We start from the raw sequence: 15,014 nt of genomic DNA, 5'->3' as shown, positions 1-15,014 counted from the left end.
GGTAACTGTATCGTTTGGGTTCGAATAATTACTATGAAACTAATAGAGTAACCTTAAACATAATATTCACGTGAATATCATGTTTACAGGAAGACAATTTTTTTGTATTATAGATATTTAAAACGTCGAGTGCTTGTGGTGGGAAAAATATAGCTATATTTAGCAATCCGGAAATATTACGCGACCGTTCAAATTTTCATTTCCATCCAGTTTCATTTCATTACATTTAAGTTCGTATCTTCTAATTCATTTTTCGAATCTACTCTCTGTATTACATATCTTTTGAATTTAAAATCCTTCCAATAAAGGTTGTTACCGATTGTTTATTTTAAATTAGGTCTATCATTTTATTTGTTTGGAGATTTTCTACACAATCTCTGACGTCATCAGAAGTGGCCTACGCAAGGTTTTGATAACCAACAAAATAAACTTCAATGAGGTGATCAGCCCCCGATCAGGGCCGATTCCATGATGTCGAGGGGATCCAAGTCTTCGCTTCGTGGAGAATGTGGATTGGTGGAAGTGAAAAGCAAAGTAAGTAACCATAATTTTAAAAATCGACATGGCGAAGGTGTAAGTATTGGTAGCAGAGGGCACCTGCCATTACTATTATTGCCCGTGTATCTATTTTTAGGGCCCCTCCCAAAACCTAATGGGACAGAAATGGCTTCGATTTCCAACATAATGAGAATAGGTTTGCTTTTTTTTTGTCATTTGAAGATTCTTTTATGCATCAACACCACAATCGACTGAATGACGCATTGTTCGAATATTTTCGTGTGTCCAAATGGAGATCAAGATACCTGGCTGTGCACACCTGTCAAATTCTGTGTCAGTCTGACCTATTTACTGGATACGCTATGTTAGGAGACTGTAATGAAAACCAAATATCATTTTGCAGCATATTTTTTTTACATACTATATGACTTGGGTCAATTTTATATTGAGAGCTGTTGAGTAAATAATGTCAATATTGTAGCGTCCCATGTGCTAGAATGAGTCATAGGATTGCAGTTGTTTTGATAAGGGACACCTTGTATTGTTGTTATTATGTAATCACATAGTTGTAACTTTACCAAGCATTTAGTATGCATGTGATTAAGGATGTCACCCTTTACAGAAAATTTTGAAAAGATTTATTCATCATATCAGTCACTCTACTTTTCAGAAGTGCTCTGAATTTGAAAGAGATACATGTTTACTTGAAAATCATTGGGATAAAATGGATACTGAAATCTAAAGTTTTTGAAATACTGCATGACAAAATGTTTATGTGGATATATTATCCATCATGAATTCTATAAATAATTTAGTGTCCTTGTACATGATGTTTAAAAGTGTTTACATATGTGCATGTATACATTACATGTATATATATATATATATATATATATATATATATATATATATATCATATCTGTGGGTATATGTAGCACTGTTTGTATGACATGTCAATGATGTATTGTGCAAATACTTCACATACTTACAGGTCATTGTTTCCATCTTTAAGTTACTTCCCTGTGCCATAGATATATTTTGAAGCATAAAGCAGTGCTGTACTAAGTAACCAGAATCATGATTTTTGTTATCTTACAGTATGACGCAGAATTCAGAAGGTTTTCCGTTGACAAAAATAGAATGAAGGAATATGAGGGTTTTGAAACACTTCTGGCATCATTACACAACATTGATCAGCAGAGCTTTGTAATAACATATACGGACATCCATGGAGACCTGCTGCCCATCAACAATAATGAGAACTTCCAGAAAGCTCTTAGCACAGCTAAACCACTGTTACGGGTCATGGTACAAATGAAAGGTGATTATTTCTTTACTTTAACAATTGATGGACTACTTACAGAATACCACACAGGGCTTGAAGCTAACTTTTTATGTCACCAGTCCAGCTGGATTGATGGGGTATAATTTCAACCAGTCCGCGGAAAAATTTGCCAGTCCAACCGAGTTTTCCAGAAATAATTATAAACATTTTTCATTAATGTAATTAAAATGAAATTTAACTCATATGCCTGACAATATTGTAACACTTATGTGGGATTTATATTTACGAATTAGATTTGTCTGGATATCTTTAGATCGAAGCTTGCCAAATGTGTGTATAAGATTTCATAAGTATATTTTCCAAAATGATGCTTTACAAAAATAACCAGTCCCATCGGACTGACTAAAACAAATGTCTGTCAGTCCGCTAGACTTTTAACCAGTCACAGACTGACGGACATATGTTAATTTTGAGCCCTGCCACACCAAAGTTGCTAAATTCTTATTTAAAAATAAGATATTTTAAGATTGTGAGTAAATTCTATGGGTGTATATTATATTGTATTTTTATGAGAAAAAGGTGGTTCATGTATATTTTTGAAAAATTCTTCCTTCTTACTCATTACACAATATGCATAACATATGCACAACTCATTACACAATATTACATGTATATGAACTGATAGCTTACTTGAATTTTCCTCTTGAAGTTTGTCTGTCATGTGTTCATGCCTTCCTGTTAACTCTTCTCATTATTGCTGAACTGTTTTGATTTAAATTTGTCTGTTGTCAGCATTATTGGCATCTACTTTTCACATAATCATATTCTTCTCTGAAACTGCTTGGTCAATTTCAACCAAACTTATTCAATATTCTTTTCGGTATCAATAAATGACATGTTTCTAGTTTAGTTAAGGTAAGTATTTCTTGTTCTACTTGCACATTTGCATTCTTTTAAGACTCTGAAACTGGTTGAGTGTAGGTGAGGGGGGATTACATCCATTTTCTCTGAGCAGCTAATTTATTCATTTTGGTTATAATATTTTTTAAACTAAACTTGTCAGAAATGTAAAGGCCCATGGGTTATAATAATTGTCCCTAGGCTTGGAGAAAATACTGAATAATGGACCATTTCTCTTATAGGAAGCTGTTTCTTGGAACATTCACTATTTGGTTCCAGTTTATTTAGTTTGTTTCGGTAAAGCGTTTGTTAGGTCAATTTCAACCAAACTTGGCATAAAGCTCAATAAATAAAGTCTCTTCAATGATGAGATAATACGGAACTTTCGGAATATGCCGGAACGACCGATTATATTTGACGTTTATACACCACGGTCACGTGATAATAACCAATTGTAGGGCAAAGTTGACATCGATACATATGGTGTTTTGCTAACAGACGGTCCGTAAAGAGTTATACGCAGTCCCACGATGACGATCCAAGTCATTATTGGTGCTTAGTACCTGCTTGTAAATTAGATGGAAGGGAAAGGGCGCATTTAGACGCGTACCATTGGATGCAAGGCGTGAAGTTTTACCGATATCCTCAAGATATTCGCTAGATTTATTTCCCGCGCCGACTCGCATAATTTAATCAATTGTATTTTCCTATAAAATGGTTGTAGTGATTCCTTTCTTTCAAAAATAACATTTAAATACAGTAACTTGATAGCAATTGAAGTATTCCATGTTTGTTTACTTAGTTGTTATTGTAATCCGGAAGTGACATGCCCTACAATTACGTTCAAAGCGCGATAAAAGTCAGAGTGGATCCGTATCTCGAAAGTCCTGTATTGAAAATGGTGAAAGAATTTGTCTCAAAAGCCAAATTCCACCAACCTTTGTACAAAGAGGAGAGAATGAGGAAATAGTGACAATAAGGTGGGCATAGGATTACAAAACAAAACCGGAAGCTTCATCATATAGTCAGGGTGAAAAAACAAATTCACAACCACTCGTCCTATGAGATGAGTAAAATACAATGACCATTGACCACTCATCCCTATAATAGTTTTACTTGTCCTGTAATATTTTCATACTTTACTCAAATAAAGACTATACATGGACATGTATTTTTAATTCCTTATTGATTTAAACAGTATATATGTAGTATGTAAAACATGATTAGTATTGGGCAGCAGGCTGAGCCGTTATAAGCCGTCTCCTTTAAGGTACAAGGTAATGTCCATATAATGATATAAGTAAGAAATTACTATGGTTGGTTGGTTGTATGATGTTTAACGTCCCTCTGGATATGTCATCACTGGTGAGGAGCGGCAAAATTTAGGTCTATGCTCAACGCATACGGTCTTTGTGCAAGGAGGAATCTTTATCGTGCCACACATGCTGTGACACGGGGCCTTGGCTTTTGTAGTCTCATCTGAAGGACCACCCAATTTAGTCTCTTTTTATGACATGCAAGGAGTTCTGAGGACCTATTCTAACCTGGATCCCCACGGGAGAAATTTCTATGCATATGAAAATTGATAATAGTATCTCAATATATATGAAGTAATTAGATTATAACACAAAAGTACTATAATGAAACAGGGAGTTGAATTCAGAACAAAATACTTTATAATGCATTCTTTATTTTTAATTCTCAAAGACATTCATGTACTCTGTCATAAATAAATTACCGGGTAACAGAGTCAATAATCAATGTCTAAATCACGTAAAGGCCAGTCTGCGCATTACAGTCTCATTTAATTAAAAAAAACCAATACATTGTTCGCTGCTTTAACTTCTCTCTAAGTCGCAAATGAATGGTTTGAGATAGGCATCAATAGCGAAACTAGTTAGGTTGCATTTCAGATGTGCTCTGAATTGTTATTCATCATATGAGTAAATGACTTCTGTTTACATGATTAAAAGTACCAACAAATATATATATATATACAGTGTGTAAACATTGACAAAGTACAGCACAATAAAAATGTTAAAAGAGTTATCCAATATGGGGTTTGTCTATTACATCTGTAAACCTCCAGGATGTTGATATATGCCTGAGGTAGGTACTTTACTGGTAACAGGGAAAGTAGTTTTCAGTCAAAACATTTAAAAGAAAAAAAGAATTTTCAAAGAGTAAATTCTTCAGTTAGAAAAAAAAAATTACTTGTCGCTGGGAACAAATGCATTAGGGCCTTCACTGGTCCTGAGCCAGTTCAACAAACTTAAGTTTTTTGCACCCTGATAGTATAGATTTAGGTTTGTTCAAATATATGATTATTGGTGGTTTTTATATTGTTTAACACCCTGCCCGAGAATTTTTCACTTATATGGAGACGTCGTCTTTGCCGGTGAAGGGCTGCAAAATTTAGGATGCTCTGTGCTTACAGTCTTTGAGCAGGGAAGGATTTTTACAGTGTCACACTTGCTGTGATGCGGGGCCCTTGGTTTTTCTGGACTGACATCCCATTTAGTTGCCTCTTATGACAAGCAAGGGGTACTGAGGATCTATTCTAACCCAGATCCTCAAATGTAATAGCCCACAGATTTAGAATGGGCCGTAAAGGGTCTGAAACTTTCAAAGGAATATTTAGGGAAACCCTTATAAAATCTTATGTGGAACAGCAAGACAGTATATGTTAAATGAAAGCACACTCTTGTAGATTTAGTTTAATTCAGATTGTTTCACCAGGGGACATAATTAAAATAAGAAAGTTTTCTGAGCATGGTAATGTATGCTTATGGAAATATTTTTTTTATAAAATTAAAAAAAAAAAAATGTCAATAAACAATCTTTATAAAATCTGTGAAATCAAAGTAAATTCTGATTTATTTACCAATCTAAAGGAATCGGGACCTTGTACCAAAATTTAGTTATATCCCTGGTAATCAAGGGGAAGATCAGGAAATACATGTAGTTAAAATTGGATGTGGTTATCACATGTATAAAAAGAGGTAATTTCTTTTATTGTGTTATGACACCTCCCCCTTCCTCCCTCCCGTCCAGGAGAGTCCATGATAGGTGTGACTGTCTAAACTTTTATATGAAAATTTTCAAAATGTCTTGTCTACAACTAAAAGGTTACATTTTGTCAAAACAATATGCAAGCATCATAATGTTGTGTAGGTTCGTGTTAGTTAAAATCGAGACACACCCTCCCAGGATTGGGAACGTTATAGGTGATCACAGTTTTACACATACCATTTTACGTTTTAGTCTGCTCATCCTTATTTAATACATTAGTTTCCTTTGTTTATGAGGTAATAAATGTGGGTATAGTGCATTATTTAGTAGTGTTCTTGTATCTAAATTGAATTGATTTGAAGCTATGTCACTCAGTTATCCCAGCTGAGCTTTAGTACGGTTTGAATATATATGTGCTATTAAGGGACATGTTCTTTTTACTTACATTATCAATGATGGAAAATAAATTCTCTGTCAATTGAAAAAAATAATCCACTGTAGTGTAGTGCATTTCTCTATACCCCAGTATTAGGCCAAAAATAATAATTGTTGTGTTTCAGTGATTATGTAAAAGAAAATAAAGCTTGGTAGGTTGGGAATATTTTTTTTCAAACTGTATTTTCTGAGAACACAAAGAAACAAGCTGATCACCGTCTCCTTACAGATATATTATCATACTGAACGTAAGGCAGCACATTTTTCACAATTAATACTAAATTCTGTATGCTGAATTCTTTTACCACCCGGAATTCAATTTTGGATTATAATTTTTTTTAGCTCACCTGAGCTGAAAGCTCAAGTGAGCTTTTCTGATCGCCTGTTGTCCGTTGTCTGTCTGTCTGTAAACATTTTACATTTTCTACTTCTTCTCCAGAACCACTGGGCCAATTTGAACCAAACTTGGCTAAAAGCATCCTTGGGTGAAGGGTTTTCAAGTTTGTTCAAATGAAGGGCCATGTCCCTTTCAAAGGGGAGATAATCACAAAAATGCAAAAATACGGTAGGGTCATTTAAAAATTTTCTTCTCAAGAACCACTGGGCCAGAAAAGCTGAAATTTACGTGATAGCTTCCTCACATAGTGCAGATTCAAGTTTGTCCAAATCATAAAAAATAAATGTTGTCAAATTTGGTTGAGGGTATATTAATGAGATGATGGGGTTATTAACTTGAGCATATTACTGAATAATGCATTGTCTGTCTGCATATGAAATTGAGTAACTACATATATATATATAATTTAATCTGATTTTGTTTTGCAGGAGAAAGTTATGAACAAATGAATGGGTATGGAACAATAACAAAGAAGAAGAATAAAATTTCTAAGTTGATGGGAAGCGGTGCAAATGAACCTATAGCAGGTGCCAAACCAAAGCTTACGATCGGACTTCCAGAGGATTTCCGACGTGTCTCAGCAATTATTGATGTTGACATTGTTCCTGAACATCATCGTCGTGTAAAATTAATGAAAAATGGTTCAGACAAACCTCTCGGATTTTATATCAGAGATGGCACAAGTGTTAGGGTGACTCCTCATGGGTTAGAGAAAGTCCCAGGGATTTTTATTTCTAGACTTGTACCAGGTGGTTTGGCAGAAAGCACGGGACTTCTAGCTGTGAATGATGAAGTCTTGGAAGTGAATGGTATAGAAGTGGCTGGTAAAACGTTAGATCAGGTGACAGACATGATGGTGGCGAACAGTTCAAATCTGATTATTACTGTGAAACCAGTGAATCAGCGATTGACTTTAGCTCCTCAGAGAGGGGGCCCAGGGAGACACTCCCAAATGTCCCAGGCCTCTCAAGCCTCCTCCCAGCTGTCCTTCAACTCCCAGAGGTCATCCAAGTCCTTTGACAGTGATCATGTTCAAGAACAAGATGACGAGGATGATGAAGTTCATGATCATTTGTTACCTGCCAAGAAGAACACCAGTAACACACAAGTTGTTACTTTATAGAGAGATCCAATTTTATTTTATCCACTGTTTGTCATTTTTAATGTTCATATATGGTCAATGAGAAATTGTCATACATTTTAAATATGAAATAAGACAATGAATGCATGCATGTTATTATGGAACTATTTGTATTTTAAATGAATTTCAAATTATTTTATTCTTGTACCTCTATATTTTTAAATTTGACATCTTGCACTTTTTAAATGAGTCATGCGTTTATGGTTTTTAGTTATTCCATATTTTTGCAAATCCCTAAGTTCAGCAGCAATGTCTTTGCCACTATGCAAATTTGTATGATATGTACATGTACACATGTATGTTTTTTATTCTGACTTGAACACTATAAGTCACTGTGTGCACAATCTCTGTTTTCTACTACTTTTATTTAATCCATTGATATACAGCTTTTAGTGATAAAAATAACTTTTATATTGCTATTTATACTTGTTCACAAGGACCAAGGTTACTTTTAAAGTGAAAATTTATTTTTGAAATGTTGTTTTTAAAGCCTGTTTGTTGAACTCTGTTAAACAGAGGGGAGTTGTGAATTGAACAATTTTTGAGACATATCTTGCCTTGAATGCCTTCTTCATTTGCTTGTTTTCTAGTCCTGTAGTGGATATTATTACAAGGTCATTGTTGTATTTTAGCACATGAGTACTGAAATTCATCCATACATGTTTTTGTAGTATGTTTCATTTTTCAAAGATTATTGGTCTTTGTGCGATGTCATCGTCCCAGTGAAACGACTATAAAGTGATTTGGTTTAGAAATAGAAATGTAGATACGGGGTACGTGTAGAGTGTTACGGAGTTTTAAGTTTGGACAATTAGTATATGCTGATATACGCTATAGAACAGCAGTTGTGTATATCCTTGTGCAGGTAGGCAGAATATTTATATATATCTATATAATGAGAGGGAACAGAAACTTGCTTTTGCCATAGTTATGAAATGGTACTGTCTGATGAACAACTATCGATACATTCACTTATGCATACTAATTTGGACCAAGATGAATATATGTGGTTTACCGGGACCTGATATTTAGATGTACATGTATGTAGTGAGGTACAATTAACAAATATGTCTTTCATATCCTTCTGTAATCATTGATGTATGTGAAATGATTTAGCTAATTTACTCTATCAATGTGACATAATTTACAAGGCATGAATACTACAATGTTTGAACATGTTACATGTATTCAATTCAAAGTCTTGAATTTTTATTTAAACTGCACCAATGTGTTGAATCTGTGGAAACTTTATCTCATAGACCATAGGTATAAAAGGGGGTCTCTGTTGCATATAATGTATTTTCTGGTTCTGTTACATGTTGAAAGGATTGTACACTGAAATACTGTGTAAACTAGTGGAATTCATAGCATAGAAATTGGATGTAAATTTTTTCTGATCGTTATATATAGAGCAGTTATTTTCCTTTATTATCGCGCAAAGTGTTTATATTGTCATGAAAAATCAGTTTAAATTGATGTTTAAATTTATATTACAAGTCTTCCATGGCAAGAAACGCTATCAAATACTTTTTCCAGTCAAACATTCCTTGAATATTTATTTGGTCTGTGGAACTACTTGTTGACTATATGAGATGGAAACTAATAGGGGTGTGTAATATGTATGAAATATCTTATACTCTCTATTATTGAGATGAATATTTTGCAATCTTTTTTGGATACAGAAAATATTCTTCCTCTGGTGTTTCGGAATACTGCTAAAACTTCTAGTTCCCAGACCCAACAGGGCGTCATATGTCCATGTCTACTAGTTTATCGTAAAAATATTCACAATTTTGTTACAAAGTTGAATTTGCAATATCTGTTGTCTTGTATAACCAAACGTTATTAACATAACTATTAATTTTGATTTTAATTAAATATATGATACTACAATGTTTTCTTGTCAAGGGTGATTTTTCCTCTGCATGTAGTCTGTAAGAGAACATTCTTGCTAACATCAGTATCTCAGTTTATGTAAATTTATAAAAAACGTAGAACCAATCTAATTTTAATTAGATTGACGTAGAACGAGACTCAGGTGTGCAAGAATGATAAGAGTCATCCCGCTTTGACTTTAAGACGTGGGAGGGCTCACTTTTGGAATGCATCGGTGTTTTGTGTGCTTATCAATTACATTCACCTTTTGTTGTCAGTTGCTAAGTGTGACGTCCAAAGGTACCCGGCGTTCTCGGGTATTGCCATACCACGGTATAGCCTATACGATACCTGGATTAAAAACCCAGACGTACACAAGAGCCACTTTACACAGGTGTCAAACAATAAAAAGACACACGACTTTTAAAACGATCGGAAATATTTATTGAAGTCTTGAAAAATGACAACTGTTTCTGTTGATCCGGTCCAACAAGGGGCATATCCAATGAAGATCCCCAGCTATTCCTACCAGTACCCCTCTCACCGCAGGGTCCAGCTCGCGGCGGTGAAGGAGGGGCTCTTCCACCCCCGGCTGCCGAGCTTCAGGAGGATGGACATGGATACGGCTGGGCATAAGCTCCCTGACGAACATTGCCGTACTACCACATCCTGTGGACCAGGTCTGTAATCGAATTTTATCCGCAGGATAAAGGAAAGGGTGTGTGAAAGTATTGATTATCTTTATGTGGTATTTTGTTTTATCACTTTGTAAATAATGGAGAAAAAAAGTTCCCTGTGGATTAGATAATTAGTAATGTCTAGTACGGACACATCCTAATTATGAATAAACGTGTGTATCAATGTGCGAGGACCGTTAATCCATAAGTAGACTTAATATGTTTAGATATTTTGCCAACTTCAAAACTAAAGAAATGTCATTCTTGAATATACATGTACTACTCGTGTTTGATAGCACGGTTTACTGGACCGTCAATGTATTGACTGTATTTCCGCTGTTACCTATGAAGAATTACGTATTAAATAAAAAATCTTTACAGCGGGATATGTTGAATGACACGTCATTATATTTTATGTGAGTGTATGTTTAATAGATCTCAATTGTTCACCATACGGAATTCTGACCACAATCCAGAGCCTATCACTTTAATACAAAGTTTATCGAAGGACAATAAATATCAGTATTTAAATTTATTACAGAATATCGAAGACAGTAGCACTGTTTAATCGTTAATCATAAGCTGCTCTAAAAACGATTGATATCTTTACATGCCCTATGAAAATCTTCAATGTAACCTGATCAAATCAATAGCCGTCGGATTATTGAATATAATGTACACAGGAAATCCCAGCAGTATCTACACGTTGATTTTTTTCTATTTTGCTCGAGAATTTTATCGATTTCTCTTCGATTTTATAAACGAAAATGTGAAAATCAAACTTTCTGACTTACATCAAACATTGAATATAGGGTGGAAAAGCTGTAAAATGTATGGGTAAATGAGTTATTGAAATTGTTAAGTAGAAAATGGCATGCGAAAAAATTTAAATCCTTTTGCAATACAAGAAGAACAATGGTCCGTTTGCATTGCCATGAACATACTGACAAAAGACACGGTTTACTTGCGATTTAAATGCATGAAAGTTATAAATAGCATGGCAAACTGTACAGAATGAAAATTCTAGTATCTGCATTACACAATTCTCTTGAAAATATTGGGCAAACTAACCTTCAAAGAGAATAGTCATGCGCTTAACCTTTAAGTTTTGTTGACTGATGAGTACGAAAATCTGAAAATTAGAGAGAAAAAAAATCTGAAATCACAAAGACACTGCAGAAAGACTGAACTGTCAATGCCAGTGTCAGTAATAAATGAAGCTGATCTAATGTCAAAGGATGTGCAGACAAGTTTCCATCCAGTTTGTTTGCATACTACAGTTATTTCAGCATAGAATGTATGTAAATATCCGCGTACAGACTCTCTTATAAAGTTGTTACAATGTATTTGATAAATCGTCTAAATGTAATTTGCACTTGGGGATTATTTCTTATTTTTGTTTACCTCTCACAAAGAAGGTGAAGTCAATATTTTGTAAATATCATTTTTCTGCGCATTCATTGAATATTGAAAAAGGAGGATACATTAATGTAATCACAAGTCAACGAATCTGTAATTCATGTAACACAACTGTAATCACAAGTCAACGAATCTGTAATTCATGTCACACAACTGTAATCACAAGTCAACGAATCTGTAATTCATGTCACACAACTGTAATCACAAGCCCACTTCATCAAGCGCCACAGTTCACACCCTCATGTATTTACAAAAACGAAATTCATTTCTTATATTTACATTCTATTTTCACTTCTATCGGAATACCCAGTTGTTGAAATGGACATAATATATTTATCAAGATTTACACGCGCATTATTTAAAACGTAAGGAAATATATATCATTACATTTGGTAAAGTTAATGTTGTAAATGTAAATAAATGTATATATCTGTGAGTCGCAAGGCTCCTTTAGTCTATGAACAAATATGTACATGTATTTACTTGTGATTTTTTGTCATTGTGTCTTTACTTATTAATCAACAAGGCCCACGTAAGGGCATTAATTATTTCTTCACACAAGCGGCGAGTTAATTAAACGTACTAAAATAGTATTCGTCAGAGGCAATGTGTGGAATAAAAATATTATTCATAAAGAAAAAAAAAAGATTCTAAAGATATTATGATTTATTGAATTCGTGAATAAAAATGCATAACTTTTTCAGGAAATTTCATTACATCTGGGTTGCGAAATTTAATGTGTAGATGATTCTTGAGTGTCTTCGATAATGCTTTATAAAAAATACAATGGAATCCACCGTATCTCCCCCCCCCCCCATAATTTTTTTAAAAGAACATAACCTTTCATTAAGTGGCGTACTTATCCCTTAAACTGGAAGCGATGGTTTGAAGATTAAATTTTACAGAGATTTTATTTTTCAAAATTACGTCGGTAAAGTTCTTAAATGTCTTTGTATTCTAGTTTGGCTTTGTCATATTTATATCGACCTCGTGATTTCACTTTTTAAAGAAAATTGGAATATATAGTCACAGTTTTTAAAACAAATCATGAATAAATATTTATATAAGCATGATTGATCGTAGAATAAGCATCTAATGCCTTGTACTTCTATTAGAGTTTTGAATCTAAATAAATACATATCTAAGAATTCCTTTGACAGTTGACTTTCAGAGATCCACGTCCACGATGATGGAACCGCCAGTAAAGAATATGTCCGGTCTGGTGAGTATTAGATTTATTTGAACTCTGGTAATATTTGTCTTAGTGTTACTAAAAGTAAATTAGAGTTACTCCCCTTTGAGTAACAAAAATGTACAGTCGGTACATTATTCGATGGTCTTACATAATTTGATCTTACATTTTCGATGAACTAAATCCGATGATCTTACATTTTCGATGAATTAATTCCGGTGATCTTACATTTTTTCGAAGAACTAAATCCGCTGATCTTACATTTTCGATGAACTAAATCCGATGATTTCACATTTTCGATGAATTTAATAAACTAAATCCGATGATCTTACATTTTCGAAGAACTAAATTCGATAATGAACTCAATCCGATGATCTTACATAAATCGATTCCGATGATTACATATTCCGATGATCTTTTCAGGAAATTACGTCAACAGGGAAACAGTTACACAAACACTATACCACACCAGAGGAACTTAAGTAAGACTGATTAATTTTTAAAAATTAACAGAATTCTAAACTCAAGTGCATTGAATTGATATGGTACTAAAATTTCCAGGCGAGCCCGCACCGAGTGGTCAGATTTCCTGAACAGGTCGCCAGAGAGATTCAACATCCAATTACCTGCCCTCCCAAGTAGCAAAGGTTTGTGCATAGTTGTTATTCATTCAATTTGAATTCAGAAAGGCGCTGATTTACAAGCGAACGCGGTATCTATTTGACAAGAACATCAGCCACTCAACCGTGAGTTTCCCTTTCTTTTGTGCATTTTTCGAACAAAATAAATATTAGCGATTTATATTTAGATAAGTGATTTTTCTTTCTTTTTCCATCAATATTTCATATTCTATTGTCATTCTGCATCCTTGTCAAGTACCGTGTATGTTTAAACTGTCGACTATTACTGTACTACAGAATTCTCCGGTGGCAGTCGACTAAATGGCTAGAGAATATGAAATGTTAATGCTAAGGAAACAAAAATCACATATCTAAAATTATGAATCGCTAACATTAATTTTGTAGGAGAAATTTTAAAAGGGGGCAATAAGGTCCAGCGGTCGTCTGGAATTTCTGTAACAGTAACTATGCATGTATTCGGAACGTATCGCACAGTAAAGCATTTTAATATCAGTATGATATTAACTATAAAGATGGAACAGTAGTGATATATCAGTATGATATTAACTATAAAGATGGAACAGTAGTGATATATCAGTATGATATTAACTATAAAGATGGAACAGTAGTGATATAAACATAGGGTTTTCCTTTACACAGATCAGCGATTCGTTGGGTATGCTGTCCGATACCTGAGACCGGAAATCACCAAGTCGTGGAATGTAAGGCTCATTTCACTTTGTATAGAAGAATCTGTTAATATACGCAGTTAACAGTTTTCCAAAATAAATTATTCAAGCTCTACACTATTTTTCTAAACCTTTATTTCAGTATACTTTACGCCAAGAACCAACTTTAGATCACCACGGCCAAAGGCCAATTCCGGCTAACATCTAGTGAGTAGGGGCAATACAATACATTGTATTTCAATGAATTTTCGTCTTTCAATGCCAATATAATTCATGTGACCTTGACCTCTGTTTCAGTGCCCGATACAGGGACACCTACCCGCAGTACAGTAGGAACATTGCTTCTGAAGCCTGGAGATAAACCGTGAAGATTCTTAAACGACATAGATCTGGTTCTGTCATGTCATTGTTAAATATCTTTGTTATCACGGCGCATATTTGATTCCTTCAGTATTACAAACGAACGTTATTTCTCATTTTCCATCAGTATTATTAATTATAGACAGTGTTTATTATTGTTATTTCTAGAAACCGTGTTTGTTGATTTTTTTTTATCTTTAGATATTTATGTAATTGAATAGTCTGTATGTTGATAGTTTTCTGTGTTTGCACTTTAAAAGTATTAGAATACGAAAGTATTAGCAACCCATCTTGCTCAAGAAACGTTTGTTCAGGCAACGAGCCAGCTTTTAATATATGGCATACAGTATTAGCTTTGATTGTGCTCATATTATACAGAGTACATATATAGAGATCTATATTTGATGTGTTTTCATTAAATCGTTATTTCACCACACTTCTTTAGCTACTGTTGTATTCTTTCGGCCAATGTGATAGACGTGCACCTGAATCGCTTTACAGAATCCCGGGGAAA

At 34.2% G+C, this 15,014-nt stretch overlaps 2 protein-coding genes across 3 annotated transcripts; both read left to right on the top strand.

Moving 5' to 3' along the window:
* Nucleotides 1-252: 252 nt before the first annotated feature.
* Nucleotides 253-9,563, top strand: LOC125649037 (partitioning defective 6 homolog beta-like). 2 transcript variants are annotated; one of them, XM_048876255.2, is made up of 3 exons: nt 253-534; nt 1,597-1,819; nt 6,956-9,563. In XM_048876255.2, the coding sequence occupies exons 1-3, from the start codon at nt 469-471 to the stop codon at nt 7,648-7,650; spliced, it is 984 nt and encodes a 327-aa protein (XP_048732212.1). In that variant the 5' UTR covers nt 253-468; the 3' UTR covers nt 7,651-9,563. The 2 variants fall into 2 exon arrangements, with proteins under 2 accessions (XP_048732212.1, XP_056011567.1); XM_056155592.1 differs by lacking the exon at nt 253-534 and adding an exon at nt 557-694.
* A 281-nt stretch (nt 9,564-9,844) lies between these two features.
* LOC125649071 (testis, prostate and placenta-expressed protein-like) lies at nt 9,845-14,936 on the top strand. The gene is made up of 7 exons (XM_048876294.2): nt 9,845-10,223; nt 12,800-12,861; nt 13,255-13,313; nt 13,393-13,478; nt 14,112-14,173; nt 14,283-14,347; nt 14,438-14,936. Exons 1-7 carry the CDS (start codon nt 10,004-10,006, stop codon nt 14,499-14,501), a joined length of 618 nt encoding a protein of 205 aa, XP_048732251.1. The 5' UTR covers nt 9,845-10,003; the 3' UTR covers nt 14,502-14,936.
* Nucleotides 14,937-15,014: the final 78 nt, after the last annotated feature.

This window comes from Ostrea edulis, chromosome 1 (assembly GCF_947568905.1).
Source record: "Ostrea edulis chromosome 1, xbOstEdul1.1, whole genome shotgun sequence".
Taxonomy (NCBI): domain Eukaryota; kingdom Metazoa; phylum Mollusca; class Bivalvia; order Ostreida; family Ostreidae; genus Ostrea; species Ostrea edulis.
The sequence above is the reverse complement of the archived record's forward strand: the minus strand, read 5'-3'. Positions and strand labels throughout refer to the sequence as shown.